This window comes from Spironucleus salmonicida, chromosome 3 (assembly GCF_000497125.1).
Source record: "Spironucleus salmonicida strain ATCC 50377 chromosome 3, whole genome shotgun sequence".
NCBI lineage: Eukaryota > Fornicata > Diplomonadida > Hexamitidae > Spironucleus > Spironucleus salmonicida.
In genome coordinates this window covers 376,025-389,744 of record NC_090598.1, presented here as the reverse complement: position 1 = coordinate 389,744, position 13,720 = coordinate 376,025, and the positions used below count along the sequence as shown (strand labels likewise).

Sequence of the window (13,720 nt, the reverse complement as noted above, 5' to 3'; positions counted from 1 at the left end):
TAGGTAGATAACGATTTTTTTCTATTGCATTTCAAAATGAGAAATGAAACTTATGATAAAGTCCTTAACTTATTAATTACTTACGAAATATTTTCACTAACTAATAAAGAAATGAATTAATAAGAAATATTATAATATTTAATTGAAAATAATGATTACCTTGTAAGCAATCAATTTTGGATTAAAGTAGCAAAATAATTACCACAGGGCTAACGGTAAGTTAAAATATATTATATGCTATATTATACAAGACGATTTTACCCACCTCTTGGTTGGAAAAATCGAGTAGATATTGCATAGCTATTTTACGAATTAATTCACAGTTAAAAATATGATGATATTAATGATACTTATGAAAAAATTATTCTATAATATCATGATTATCATCCATAAGTTGTTAAATAGGCATGTCAAAATATATACTACATGCATTTTAAGCGTCATAAACCATGGTCATAAATACTTGCCTCTCTTCAATCAAAAGGACAAATAAGTGGTTAAGATGAACTTGAGAAATAAGCAGATACTAAGTTTTATAATTTAGAGTATTCTGATAACGATGATAGTTAAGCTAGAGACATTATTGACTAAATTAAATAGAGAGAATCATCTAAATAATAGATACAAGATTTTATTGAACCTGCGTAAAAACAAGAAACAAAATTGCTTGAGTAATAATCTGGTAGTAATTAAGAAGAAACAGAATTCTATTCTTTTTCTTCATCAGATTCAGAATTTAACAGAATAAATTAACCTATACGATATAAAACCACAGAATAATATGAAAAATAACTAGCAAAGTTGGTGCAATATAGAGCTTAATAGTTAAGAGGAATTGTAATGGAGCCACTAGATTTATATATCTATTACGAGGATCATAAGTAATTTTTTGAATCTTTATGGGGAAAAGTAAAGTTTACATGCATTGAAGTATAAAAATCACCAGCAAATCATTTTACGAATATTTAAATTACTAGAGCCCTACCAGAATTAAATTAATAGTAGCAATAATTTTTAATGGACCATTTTGACGATTTTTTCCGTAAAACAGTTTAATTTAAAGATATTTTAGTATATAAGTACTCAAAACTCCCCATATTCAAAAATAAATGTACAAAAAAATCACTCAGATTATTTATGAGCAATGTAGAGAGGAAATTTAGTTCTAATGAAAGGCGACGAGGACCTGTTCAGGCCCGAAAGGTTATATTTGATGATTTTAATAATTCATTGTAAGATAATCATGAGCATGATACTAATAAAGTTAACTTATAAGTCAATGATGATTTTATATTACAGTAAAAGTAACTATTTGACTAGTACGAATTAAAGAATAAATAAATATAATCTGGTAATTCGTCATAAGAGAGTGAATAGAGAAAATCAACAGGAAGAAGTAGTAAGCATCTCAGAAAATAAGATATCTTAGAAAAGGAGGAGACAATATCTATTACCATTCCAACATAAAATTAAACTGAAGAAAGCTAAACATCGGTAATGCAAGATTAAAGTTCAAAGGTAGAATAAGGCACTATGCGATAAATTAAAATTTTGGATATTCAAACTAAGTAATATTCAATAATTAGTGGAGTAGCTCCAGATTTTAATTTATTGCTATCTTTTTACAAAAAACTAAATAACCTGAAATTGAAATGAGAATTACTAATTATTGTATAACTTATAATACTATATTAAATATGCAGCATATACTTAATATCGACTATGATGAAGTACAAGACTATTTTAATAAGCAAAATCAAGAAATTGAACTCAATAATATCTAAATCCTCACCAGTAAGATGAACATATTTAAAAATTAGTAAAGTATTTATGCGGAGCTTCATAACTTAAAGCCATAAGCATCCCAGGTTAGTAATAATGATTTTAAAATAGAAAAAGATAACGAATACTTTACCAATCTTAAAAATACTTAAACTAAGCTTCTAGAAGTCATCTCTGACCTTCAGCTTATACCAGATTCGTCAAACGCAGATAAGCTGATCTTACTATAAAAAATTAGGACTTTTTTATCTAATTAACCAGTGAACTCAATCTCAGACATCAGACATCTTTATCGCACGTATCTGTAAGCTTTTGTATCTGACCCCAACAATTATACACTATTTTTCGGTAGTTTCTAAGATTGATCAATTGAATATAGTATCTTATATTTTTATAATAACAAATGTTCATTTGTAAACTAATTATATTTATTGCGAGCCTTAAAAATGAACCGTTTGAAACTTGCCCTTTTAATCGGAGTCCTAATCAAACCTCTTAGATCATTTTTTTTCACTTTCGTACGCCCACCACGGAACTTAAAGTCTCTCTAAAAAATACGACCTATCGCTTTAGTGTTTGGAGCTTCATCAGGAATTGGAAATCAGTTCTGTTATTCTCTTTCAAAGAGAAATTTTCATATTATTGCTGTTGCTCGACGGGAGCAGAACCTTCAAGAATTATAAAGGCAGCTTGGCCCTAAAAATTGTACTATATTCCCATAGGATGTTACTTAGGCTTCTGTTTTAAACGTTTTCGAGACCTTCGATCTCTCAAAATTGGGAATAGTTGTTAATTGCGCTGGAATAACTCAGAAACTCCCTTCAGAAATTAATTAAATTTAATCTGATGAAATTGATAGAATAATTGGTATCAACGTTGTAGCAGCAACTAGAATTTATCAGAGAAGTTGTTAGGTCCTTACGAATAATAATGGAGGAATTATAATAAACTTAGCTTCGGGTGTAGGAATTTGTCCTTGCCCTCTATTGAGTGTTTATTCTGCATCAAAAGCTTATTGTCAAGCTTTAGTTGAGGCTACACGACCCGAATTATCTAAAAATGGCGTTTTAGCACTCTCCGGGACGCCATTTTGGGTTGCTACGGAAATGACAGAAACAACTCGCACTAGTTTCAGAATGGCAGGGGCTAGCTAGTGGGTGGAGCGGTTTCTGGCGGCTGACTGGAACGGTAACCATGTCAATTGTTGGTTCAGTCATTAGCTGTTTGAGTTTGGAATACGAGTTTTAGGGAGATTTAGCGGTATAGTTTAACTAAATCAAATGGAGATAATTAAGAAAAAATTATAGAAAAAAAATTAAAGATAGACAGAGGCTAAAAAATTATAGTGAGGAAAAATATATCACTAATTTTGTTATTCTGGTTCGTCACCGTGAAGGTTTAACTGCATTAACTCCGTATTTTCTGGTATTATGTGAGGAGGATCAGCAATAGCTAGTTTAGTAAGGTAAAAAAAATAATATTCACGATTTAGTTAATCCAGATTGTCTTAATTATTCAATCCTTTAAAAAATCCTAAACAAAAAATCAGTATAATAATAGGTAAAATTACCGATACTATAAAACATAAAAAAGAGCATCCTATAAAAAATTTATACTAAATGCTATTGGTATCAGGATATTAAGCTGAAATTTAAATCATTCCAAAACCATACAATACTTAAAAAATTATTTCTATGAAAAAATGAAAAATACTAGCTAAGATAGAAAAAATATATTTTTTATCCTAAATATTAATATAAAACTTTGAAAAGAAAGATAGTAAACTGAATTGACAGAATATATTGCATGCTAGGAATAACATCATCACTATAGAAGATTTTCGAAGTATAAAGAATGTTCCAAAAGTCGAAAAAATAAGTATTTATGACTACAAAACTAGGGTTTTTATGTAAGTAATTATTATTATAAAGCCAAATTCTAATGTTGATGTCTTTAACTACCTTTTTTAAAGCGTGAAATGTTATGTTAAACTTAACTATCTATATTCAGGAACACGATATTTTCTCATCAAAAAATAAATAAATATAGAGAAAATTTATATAATTGCAAATACGGGATAAATAATAAACTCTCGGAGCGATTTGAAAAGAAGGTGATCATTTAGTTAGTTCATTTTTGTTAATAATTATAAAGATTAATTAATAGTATAATAGTTATAGCTTTTGGATCATATCTAAAATCATTTTAGTTTATGATAATATGTTATTTGAAATAGAATTAGTTAATTTTTTCATAATATGAGTATTATATAATATTTTTACAGATTAAGTAATGGATTAAGTTTAATTTCTATAAGAAATAGGAAGAGGCTCATTTGCTAAGGTATATAAGGTATTATATGAGAATAAAATTTATGCAATGAAGGTTATTGATTTAGAAAAATAAAAAGGCCCAATAAATGACGAAATCCATATACTTTAATAACTAAATCATGAAAATGTAGTAAAATACACTAAAGTGTTCTTAGAAAATTCATAGCTGTTTATATTAATGGAATACTGTGGTTGCAGTCTACTAGATATAATCAATTATACCCTTCTTTCTGATGATTAAGCATTTTTCATAATTTAAAGTATTATTAGTGCACTTTAATATTTGCATTCATAAAATATAATTCATAATGACATTAAACCGGAAAATATACTATTTTGCAACTCATAAGTGAAGATTTCGGATTTTGGAATCTCAAAATAGTCTATTTCACTGTATAAATACGAAGGAACCCCACATTATTCTGCACCAGAATAATATTTAAATTAGGCAACCCCACTTTCTGATTATTGGCCATTAGGGGTAATTTATGTTTAAATGGTTACTAAAAAGGTATTGTAATCTTAAATATCAAATTTAAATGAACTTTTTGTGTAAAAAGAACATATTTTATAATATGTGAAATAACTAAATTTAACTAGAAAAGGGTTAGATTTCTGTGATAAAGTTTTTAGGAGACGTGCAGGTCCGGAGTAACTATTAAAATGTAAAGGATTTAAAATATAGGATTAAAATAAGATATATGAATAGATAGCTTAACTTTATAAGGAAATTTCAAAATAGAAAGAGTTTTACTCACCCGCAACTTCTTTCAGATCTTTTACATATCCCGTTAACTAATAAGATTAATTTGAATGGAGTTTTTCAAGTGAATCTGATGCAAGCTTAGGGTATTTCTCTTAACGCTTAAAAAATGTTCTAACTGAACAAAATATTGAAATAGGAAAATTCAATGAAGAATAAGCAAAATAGGTTATAATTAGTCTATAAGGATTGAGCATTGATTATAATGAATTTACATAGGAGTAAATTGAAGTTCTTCGTTTATTAGAATGAAATATAAATAATTAAATGCTAATTAATTATTATAATTAAAATAGCAATCGCCTAAAGTCTGAATGAAAATTATTTTTAGTGAAATTTTTAGTAATCTATTAATTATAATTTAAACAGATCACACAACCTTATCCAACTACTTTAATGCAAAATTAACACTTGCCCAATCCATTTTTAATTATTAACAAATGCCTCTATAGTTGTCCATATTAGCTTCTAAACACTCAAGTAAATTAGGATTAATTTCGAACTATACCTAAAATTAAGTTATAAGTATATCTTTAACCCTAATTTTAATTTAGTTACTAATAGTATCTTACTTTAGTATAATAGTTATTTACTCAATAAAAGCAGTAAAACATGAATATTATACATTGTCTACTGTTTCTTCGTTATATAAAAATTTATTATTCTATTTAATAATAATTAATAGGTTATTAATAATATTTTTAAAGCCTAATACTATGAAATCTTGCTCATTGTTGTTAGTTTTTTAAATAAGGGTTTATAAATCATCAATTGCTTATGCTACAAGCTTATAATACACTGTTTTCATCTTTTTGAGTTCAATTGTTAATTATTTTTAAATAACTTATTAGTTTATAACAAGATCCTAGATCTAGTTTAATAACGAATGTGGAATGAGAGTTATGGATGGTTTTTAACCTGAGATTGAAAAAAATGAAATGAGATTAATTATTTAGGTTTAAAATTCAGGCCCCTGATAGTCTATTTTCAATATTTCAGCAATGCGCTATAATTCATTTATTTTAGATAAATAATCTCTAAATTAATTAACTAGTAATTTTAAATTTTGATAAGTTGATTTAATAAATTTTAATATCTCTAGCTGCGCAGATCTAATAAGTTCAGTGCTGTCTTTAAATAATATTTACATCAACTGTGCTCTCTCTCTGTCAGATGTAATATGAAAGAATTAATCAGGAGATGGTTAATATAATGCTAAGGTAAGTTAATTAGTTAATGATTCTGTCATAAGTTTATTGTCAATATTCCATAACCTTTAATTATACTCTCGTGACAAATTGATAAGGAATAAATTAGAACCAGTATAGCAAAATTTATTCTAAAGATCTTATGTTATTAATAAATTTAGAATAAAGTTTCTCATTTATTGTTAAAATTCTCCAAATGCATTTAAAAATGGTTCTATAAGGTCTTATTTTGAAACTAAAATACTATAATTTTATTACAAGAAAGGCTAAAGTAATAATAATAAGTCATACTTGTTCTAAAATTAATTAAGCTTATCAATAATTTCAGACGTAAAGATTTATGAGATTCCATTGAAATCTAGTATAGATTAAATTTCTTCTGTTAGTAATTATTAAGATGACTATTATTCAATTATGTTGATTTAATTTGTTGCTTGGGCTAAAAGTTTAAGAGTTTACTGAATTTCTTATGGGGCTAAAGATATCGCCTCTTAATATTATCCTTTATCATAAGCTTCAAAATACTGCAAAAGTTTATTTCGTTGATTTTAACGTTAAATTTATTCATAGTTATTGATTGCAATATTTATTTCGAGTAGATATTATTCCATTAGGCACAAATATATCTTAAATAATATAATATAATAAATATATCACTTGCTTTTAACTTTAAATAGTACATAAATCAATATACTTAAAATAAGAAAACCAACAAAACTAAGAGTATGTGTATTAACCGTTTTTGGTGTTTCGTCAATAATAATTTTTACTCTTTTAGGTGTAAACGATTAACCATCTTTATCTTTCTAACTGATGGTCTAGTGTGAATATGATATTTCTTACCGAGATTCTTAGCTTGAATCGTTTCTCATTGAAATTGATACCAAAGATGGCTAGACTGCTTCTAATCTCTCAGTTACTATAGGTTATTCCAGCGAAGTATGCTGAAATCTATATTACTTCATATCCTATTAATCTGCGAGATCAATAACATTTGCCAGTGAATTCGTCATGGTGAGTTTTAAATTCTTTTTCATTCTAGATTCTATTATAATATTATATATTAGTAAATAATATTAAATAATGAAACTTTCAAAAAAATATAGCTAAGATGCGTAGGAGATCAGATCTCTTCAGTAAAAATTAACATTATCCACAATAACCTTTGATGAGCTTATAAGATTAATGATTTTTTAACCTTAAAACGTATCTTATTGGAAATTCTTATATGACAACTATGGAACATCCAACTGCGATAAAATTTTATTATCTCATACGAAAAACTATGTTGCATGGGCGTTTAAAAAAAAGTATAACATAAACCCAGAGACAGATATAGTATTGCTTCAAGCAATCTTCAAAGATGATCCAAAAAATTTTCATGCCCATAATTATATAAATCATTTACGTGAAAATATAGTTAGTTTTGATTTTCCTCTTCTTCAAAAAGTACCAGATTCTTTAGAAGTACTTGAGAAAAAATTAACTTTTGATATCAATAACTTGCAGCTTTGGGACCAGTATTTGTAAATTGGATCCCTAGAATTCTGTCGAGAAATATGCTACGATGGACTTGAAATTAATGATTTCGGCCCCCAAGTTGCTTTTGCAAAACTAGTTTTACAGAAATAATTATTCAATTTTAAAGCTGAGGCGATTCGACTTTTAGAATAAATTTAGTAGCCACACATAATATTTTTAGCAACGTTTTTGAAAAACTAACTTTTAAAATGAGCCTTAATTTTCACTCTTTTTACCAAATTTTCAATTTTTTCTCCGTCAAAAATGTAGCAAAATCGATCTTTTAATTAGTAAAATTTTAGCCAGCTAGATACATTAGTGGAGAAAAAGTATGCAAAGCATCTGGATCAATTTAGTCTGCACCAAATCCCATGAATATTGTCTTATAATTAGCATATAAGAAAGAATAAAAATCTTATTTAGAATTACAGTCTTCTAGCCTCTAAAAAGGTTGTAGTAGTTACTGTATAACAGAATCTGGCAGTTTAACCTGGAATTAAGCCTCTAATGTCATATTTAATAAGCTTTCATGATTTAACAAATTTTACTAATTGAGTAGTTTTAAGCTTCCATAGCTCCATAGATGGTAACAAAGACATGGTGGCTTATTGGGTCTTCCAGCCAATAGAAATTATTACAAATTTACTAGTCTATTCACTATTCTTCGATGATTGAATGAATACACTAACTTATATCCTAATCTTTAAAGCATCTCCTGTGAAATTAATGTGAGGAAAACGCCTCCAGCATGTCCTTCTGAATAAGGTGACTGCGAAATAAAAAAATCTGGTGTTTCAAGACTTGTTAAATATGATTGAATTGACACTGTATTTAAAGAATCAATATTAATATTATACCGAATTTTTAACAGGTACAAAGAAATTAGGGCCAAGCCAATATCTCTAACATCTGTATACGAATTTGGTTCCGTTGACGCCTAAAATGAGCCATTTTAAAGCTAACATGATATAATTTAGTCTACCAAGTCTTAAATGTTGATATATTATTAAATATCAAAATCTAAAATGACTGCACACTGGATAAGCATCATAATATTCTACATATCTTGATAATGTAACTTTAACCCCCGAATAATCTATTTTTGTATTGGATCTCGTACTTTTTCAATGAACTCCTGGGAATCTAAAATATCAAATACTGCCAAAGATAAAAACATTGTCAGATCACGGCCGTGATCTATTTTGATCTTATTCATTTCAAACTACTTCTATAATAATAGATACGAAAAAGCAATATGGCCGTCTCTGCAAAATTCTTTCATTTTAGGTTTCATATTATTGTTTAATATATAATATGATATATCTAATGTTGCGCATACATGATATGAATATATTTCCAGATTTATTAGATCTTTATCACATGTTCCACGTTTGCAATTAATTGTTTTTCTCTTCTGAGTTAGAGACCTGTACGCTTTCTTATTCGACAAAAATGCATAGTGTTGCAGGACTCTGTATTTCGTCACGACCAATCTAGATAGTTTTATCATTGGCTTTAATCTACGAAACTACGCAATTTGAGCTAGTTAATACTCTTGTTCATGAAATGTGTCACGCTCTCATATTTTAACGTCGTGAATATGATGGTGTTCGAGATGGCCACGGTCCACTTTGGTTTTCTTAGGCTATGAGAATAAATTCCTGTTTTGGCCTTAAAATAACTAAATATCACTATCCTATTAGCAAAAAATAATTAGACAAAATGAGTATAGAAAGTGAAAAACGCAGATAACAGTCATTTTTAGGCATAGGAAAGACAATTGAATAGATAATAGATATAGTAGATCTAACTGACTAAGATATTATCGATTTGACTGTTGATTTCCTAGATATAGAATAAATTAATTAAGTTGATTTAAAGGTGAAGTAAATTTAATATATTGATATAGACTGATTGAAGTATGATGTATGATTATTTGAATGTGGATTTATGAAATTTTCTTTATTATTGATCTAATAATTTATGTTTATAACCTTTTTAATAAAAGACAAAAATAATGTTTATTATTACTCTAGTCGCTTAATGATGTTTCGGACTATAAGTTTATAGTTTTATAAGCATAAACTAAATTTTTACAAAATATAATAGATTATCTCTTTTTTAGTAAAGTAATTAGAGTTTTATTTATAGAAGATAATATTATTGTATTATAAATAATACTAAGTACTTACTATCAATTTCTACTTTTATATTATAAAATAAATTATTAGTATTATTATTCTACATGAGATAGTTTCGAAAAATCTACTTTGTAAACAACGATCGTGATGAACGAATAATAATTAACTTAGTTTCTATTTTATATACTAAAGTATAGTTAAAAGTTATGTTTAATTTTTATATATGTAGAATATATTATAAATAATTTATTAGATTAATCATTACTATTTGTGGTTTCAGTTTTTATTGTATTTTTAATTTTTTCAACTAAAGTATTTGATATTTATATTATTCAATAAATCTCTAATTATATTTTATGCTATTGATATAAGTTACCATTAATACCCATTATATTTCAAACGAATACAAAGTTTCACAAATCCAAATTTATCGTTCCCTTAAATGTCACTTTGTTTAGATGGTAATACTGCTGCAGCTATTATAGCGTATAAACTTTCAGATATGTGCTCTATCTACCCCATAACACCTTCATCAACAATGGCCGATGTTGTAGAATAAATGAATTCTCAGGACAAACAGAATTTATTTGGAAACATCACTATTGTTACTCAAGCTAACTCCGAATTGGGGGCCGCTGCGTGTCTTCATGGAGCAGCGGCGACCGGTTGCTTCCCTAGCACATTCACCTCTTCCCAAGGTCTTTTGCTAATGCTGCCAAATCTTTACTTCATCTCTCAATAGCACCTTCCAGCGGTCATTCATTTGGCGACCAGGTCAATCGGTGGCTCTTCAACCACCCTATCTCCAGACCATTCAGACGTTTATGCCTTATAGAACACGTCGATGTCCATTCTGGGATCTAGAAACGTCCAGGAGGCTCACGATTTGGCAGTTATCGCTCACTGCGTTGCCATCGAGTCCAGCGCACCATTCGTTAATTTCTTTGAGGGGTTCCGCGTCTCGCACCAGTTTGAAACCTTTGTCGAGGTCAGCGACGAGCAGCTCAGGCGGCTTTTTAACTTCGAGAAGTATGCCGCATACAAGAATTCAGGTGTTAACCCAGACCACCCAGACGCGCGTGGCATTGGAATCGGTCCGGAGCTCTTTTACGCTGTGACCGAGGCTCAGTCTCGCTTTTTCAGCCAAATTCCAGCGGCTGTGTCAGCGGTAATGACGCAGTTCGAGCAGGTAACTGGCAGAAAGTACGAACCATTCGAATACTACGGTAACCCAAATGCGGATCGTGTTATAGTGATTATGGGATCCGCCTCCATCACCGTTTAGAGCGTGGTCGAGGCTCTGGACGACACAGTTGGAATGATCAATATTCGTCTCTGGAAGCCCTTCTCAATCGAGAATTTTGTCGCAAAAATTCCAAAAACTGCCACTAAACTCTCAATTATGGATCGCTCGCGCGACTTCGTGTCGACTGCTGAGCCTATGTTCAAGGAGGTAGTTTCGGCGCTTATCTAGGCAAACTTGCTCTCCCAATTCACATTCATCCAGAACGCGACTTACGGCCTTATTGGACACGACCTAACTCCTGGCGAAGTCCTAGCTGTTTTCTAGTCTCTCAAGATAGCTTAGAGTCCCAAAATTCGCATCGGCGTAAAGGACGATATTTTTAACCTTTCACTTCCGTAAGTCGCTCTTCCAGAGTCACTCTAACTTCTACCAAAATCGACCAAAGAACTTGTTTTATGGGGGATCGGGGCAGACGGTACTATTGGAGCTGCTCGTAACGCCATGAAGATCCTTAATGATAGGAAGAAAACCATGTAAATGCAGGCCAATTTCGAGTTCGACGGCAAAAAATCTGGTGGAATAACAATCACTTATTTACGCTTTGGTGATGGCTAGATTCATGCTTAATATAACCCCGAGAAAGCTGATTATATCGCCTGCCACTGTCAGAGTTATATCAGTAAATACGATATGTTAAAGTGTGCTAATCAAAACGGTGTATTCATGCTAAATGCTGACTATAAGAACATTGAAAAAGAATTGCCGAATTCTGTCAAGAGATAAATAGCTAGTAAAAATTTGAAGTTTTATGTTGCAGATTGTAACAAAATCGCTGAAGATGTTGGACTTGGAAATAGAATTTCTACGGTAACTGTGATGTTCTTGCTAAAAATTGGTATGGAAGGTCTTTTGGATGGAGCGTAATGCGTGACAGATATGAAGGAAATGGCCCGTATAACATATAAAAAATAGAGTCAGAAGGTAATTGACAGTAACATGAATGCTATTGAAAAGGCTGCAGAAATGGTCCCTAAATGCTTATATGAATACGATATGTAGAGCTGGTTGAATGCTAGCGAGGATGACGCAGTTTCTGCAATATACGGGCCTCCTCTGCGTGATTTGGTCGTTGAGGGAGAGATCTATGACAAGGTATAAAAACGTCAATTTGATTAAATCACCACATCATAAGCTGAGCAGTTCACCAAAGGTGTTTATCCGTCTGGTTATAGCGTTTATGAAAAACCTGGAGTTTCGAACCAGGTTGCAGCTTGGGAATCTGACTCTTGCATTTAGTGTAATTTATGTGCAACTGCTTGCCCACATGCATGCATAAGACCATTTTTAAGTGATGAGCCTAAAGAGGAATATGTTCCAGCTAAAGGAAAGCCTGGTCAATCTTTTAAAATACAGATTTCGCCTTTGGATTGCAGAGGTTGTGGTGTATGTATTGATACTTGCCCTAAACAGTGTCTTACTTATCAAGATTTGGGCACAGAGGTTATTAAGTAGCAGAAAAACTGGGATGATGCGTTTGAAAATTTGATTGATGCGGTTTAAGTAGACACACAATCTTGTTCTCTTAAAGATCTCCAATATTCACACCCTTATCTTTTTAATCCAGGATCATGTCCTGGATGTCCGGAAACTTCGCTTATTCGTATGCTAACTACACTTTTCGGTAAACGTTTAGTTATTTCATCAGCTGTTGGTTGTTGCCTTGTTTGGGGTCATTATAACCAATTTAGACCCTACCTTAAAGACTCTCAGGGTCGTGGGCCTGCTCTTGCAACTTCTGCCTTTGAGGATAATGCACTTTTTGGTTTCGGCATGATGATGGCAGGCAATGACGCTAGAAAGAATGCGAAATCTCTTATTATCAAACATATTGATTCAGCTGAGCCTGCCCTAAAATAATCAATGGCATACTATCTTGAAAACTATGAAAATGGAAATCTCTCTATCGATGCCTCTCTGAAACTTACTACCTTGATTGAAGCCTCACCATTAAAGCAAATTTTCGCTCCGTATACACCTTACTTAGTTAAACGCTCACACTGGATTATTGGAGGAGACGGTTGGGCATTCGATATTGATGCCGCTGGAGTGGATCATATTATGTCCACAAATGAACCAGTAAAAGTTCTCGTCATGAACAACAATTGTTATGCGAATACTGGTGGATAGTACTCTAAATCTACCACAATAGGTGCATAGGCTAAACATGCTTCTCTTGGCGTTCAAAACGAACAAAAACAGCTAGCTTTGCAGCTTTTAATGTATAAAAATGTATATGTTGCCCAAATAGCAATGGGGGCCGATAAAAATTAAACTTTGAAGGTTCTAAGAGAAGCTGAAGCCTTTGACGGGCCAGCTTTCGTTGTAGCTTATTGTCCATGCATCGCACACGGTATTGTAGGAGGATTACGAAACCAAGAAAAGTAACAAAAACTGGCAGTTCAGAGTGGAATCTGGCCTCTTTTCAGAAGCAGTAGAGGAGTTTTAAAACTTGATAGCAAACGTACTAAGGATGTTGAAGAATTTTTGGTTGGAGAATAAAGATTTTAAGTCATTAAAAGCAAAAGTGAAGAGAACTATAGTATGTTCTCTGGCAAAATCCGTGCGGAAATATTAAGAGTAGAAGGTATTTTGACTGCCTTGGCAAGTACGACAATTGCAGAAGTAAAATGATTTAATATTAACTTTTATATTATAGTATTAAAAAT

The 13,720-nt window shown here is 30.7% G+C and overlaps 11 protein-coding genes across 11 annotated transcripts; 7 read left to right on the top strand and 4 right to left on the bottom strand. All coding sequences in view use genetic code 6, as the record gives it.

The window, feature by feature from the left end:
- Window positions 1-111: 111 nt before the first annotated feature.
- SS50377_22479 (uncharacterized protein) lies at window positions 112-1,656 on the top strand (the record flags this gene model as incomplete). The annotated part of the gene is made up of 1 exon (XM_067906369.1): window positions 112-1,656. One exon carries the CDS (start codon window positions 112-114, stop codon window positions 1,654-1,656), a length of 1,545 nt encoding a protein of 514 aa, XP_067765637.1.
- Window positions 1,657-1,697: 41 nt separating this feature from the next.
- Window positions 1,698-2,147, top strand: SS50377_22478 (uncharacterized protein; the record flags this gene model as incomplete). Its single annotated transcript, XM_067906368.1, has 1 exon — window positions 1,698-2,147. The coding sequence occupies one exon, from the start codon at window positions 1,698-1,700 to the stop codon at window positions 2,145-2,147; it is 450 nt and encodes a 149-aa protein (XP_067765636.1).
- Window positions 2,148-2,228: 81 nt separating this feature from the next.
- On the top strand, window positions 2,229-3,131 carry SS50377_22477 (Very-long-chain 3-oxoacyl-CoA reductase / 17beta-estradiol 17-dehydrogenase; the record flags this gene model as incomplete). Its single annotated transcript, XM_067906367.1, has 1 exon — window positions 2,229-3,131. One exon carries the CDS (start codon window positions 2,229-2,231, stop codon window positions 3,129-3,131), a length of 903 nt encoding a protein of 300 aa, XP_067765635.1.
- An 11-nt stretch (window positions 3,132-3,142) lies between these two features.
- Window positions 3,143-3,916, bottom strand: SS50377_22476 (Transmembrane domain-containing protein; the record flags this gene model as incomplete). The annotated part of the gene is made up of 1 exon (XM_067906366.1): window positions 3,143-3,916. The coding sequence occupies one exon, from the start codon at window positions 3,914-3,916 to the stop codon at window positions 3,143-3,145; it is 774 nt and encodes a 257-aa protein (XP_067765634.1).
- A 158-nt stretch (window positions 3,917-4,074) lies between these two features.
- Window positions 4,075-5,130, top strand: SS50377_22475 (Kinase; the record flags this gene model as incomplete). Its single annotated transcript, XM_067906365.1, has 1 exon — window positions 4,075-5,130. The coding sequence occupies one exon, from the start codon at window positions 4,075-4,077 to the stop codon at window positions 5,128-5,130; it is 1,056 nt and encodes a 351-aa protein (XP_067765633.1).
- Window positions 5,131-5,248: 118 nt separating this feature from the next.
- On the bottom strand, window positions 5,249-6,697 carry SS50377_22474 (uncharacterized protein; the record flags this gene model as incomplete). Its single annotated transcript, XM_067906364.1, has 1 exon — window positions 5,249-6,697. One exon carries the CDS (start codon window positions 6,695-6,697, stop codon window positions 5,249-5,251), a length of 1,449 nt encoding a protein of 482 aa, XP_067765632.1.
- A 42-nt stretch (window positions 6,698-6,739) lies between these two features.
- On the bottom strand, window positions 6,740-7,099 carry SS50377_22473 (uncharacterized protein; the record flags this gene model as incomplete). The annotated part of the gene is made up of 1 exon (XM_067906363.1): window positions 6,740-7,099. One exon carries the CDS (start codon window positions 7,097-7,099, stop codon window positions 6,740-6,742), a length of 360 nt encoding a protein of 119 aa, XP_067765631.1.
- A 70-nt stretch (window positions 7,100-7,169) lies between these two features.
- On the top strand, window positions 7,170-7,820 carry SS50377_22472 (uncharacterized protein; the record flags this gene model as incomplete). The annotated part of the gene is made up of 1 exon (XM_067906362.1): window positions 7,170-7,820. The coding sequence occupies one exon, from the start codon at window positions 7,170-7,172 to the stop codon at window positions 7,818-7,820; it is 651 nt and encodes a 216-aa protein (XP_067765630.1).
- A 10-nt stretch (window positions 7,821-7,830) lies between these two features.
- On the bottom strand, window positions 7,831-8,901 carry SS50377_22471 (Geranylgeranyltransferase type-1 subunit beta; the record flags this gene model as incomplete). Its single annotated transcript, XM_067906361.1, has 1 exon — window positions 7,831-8,901. The coding sequence occupies one exon, from the start codon at window positions 8,899-8,901 to the stop codon at window positions 7,831-7,833; it is 1,071 nt and encodes a 356-aa protein (XP_067765629.1).
- Window positions 8,902-8,933: 32 nt separating this feature from the next.
- SS50377_22470 (SprT-like family protein) lies at window positions 8,934-9,521 on the top strand (the record flags this gene model as incomplete). Its single annotated transcript, XM_067906360.1, has 1 exon — window positions 8,934-9,521. One exon carries the CDS (start codon window positions 8,934-8,936, stop codon window positions 9,519-9,521), a length of 588 nt encoding a protein of 195 aa, XP_067765628.1.
- A 669-nt stretch (window positions 9,522-10,190) lies between these two features.
- Window positions 10,191-13,685, top strand: SS50377_22469 (Pyruvate-flavodoxin oxidoreductase 2; the record flags this gene model as incomplete). The annotated part of the gene is made up of 1 exon (XM_067906359.1): window positions 10,191-13,685. One exon carries the CDS (start codon window positions 10,191-10,193, stop codon window positions 13,683-13,685), a length of 3,495 nt encoding a protein of 1,164 aa, XP_067765627.1.
- Between the last annotated feature and the right edge of the window lie 35 nt (window positions 13,686-13,720).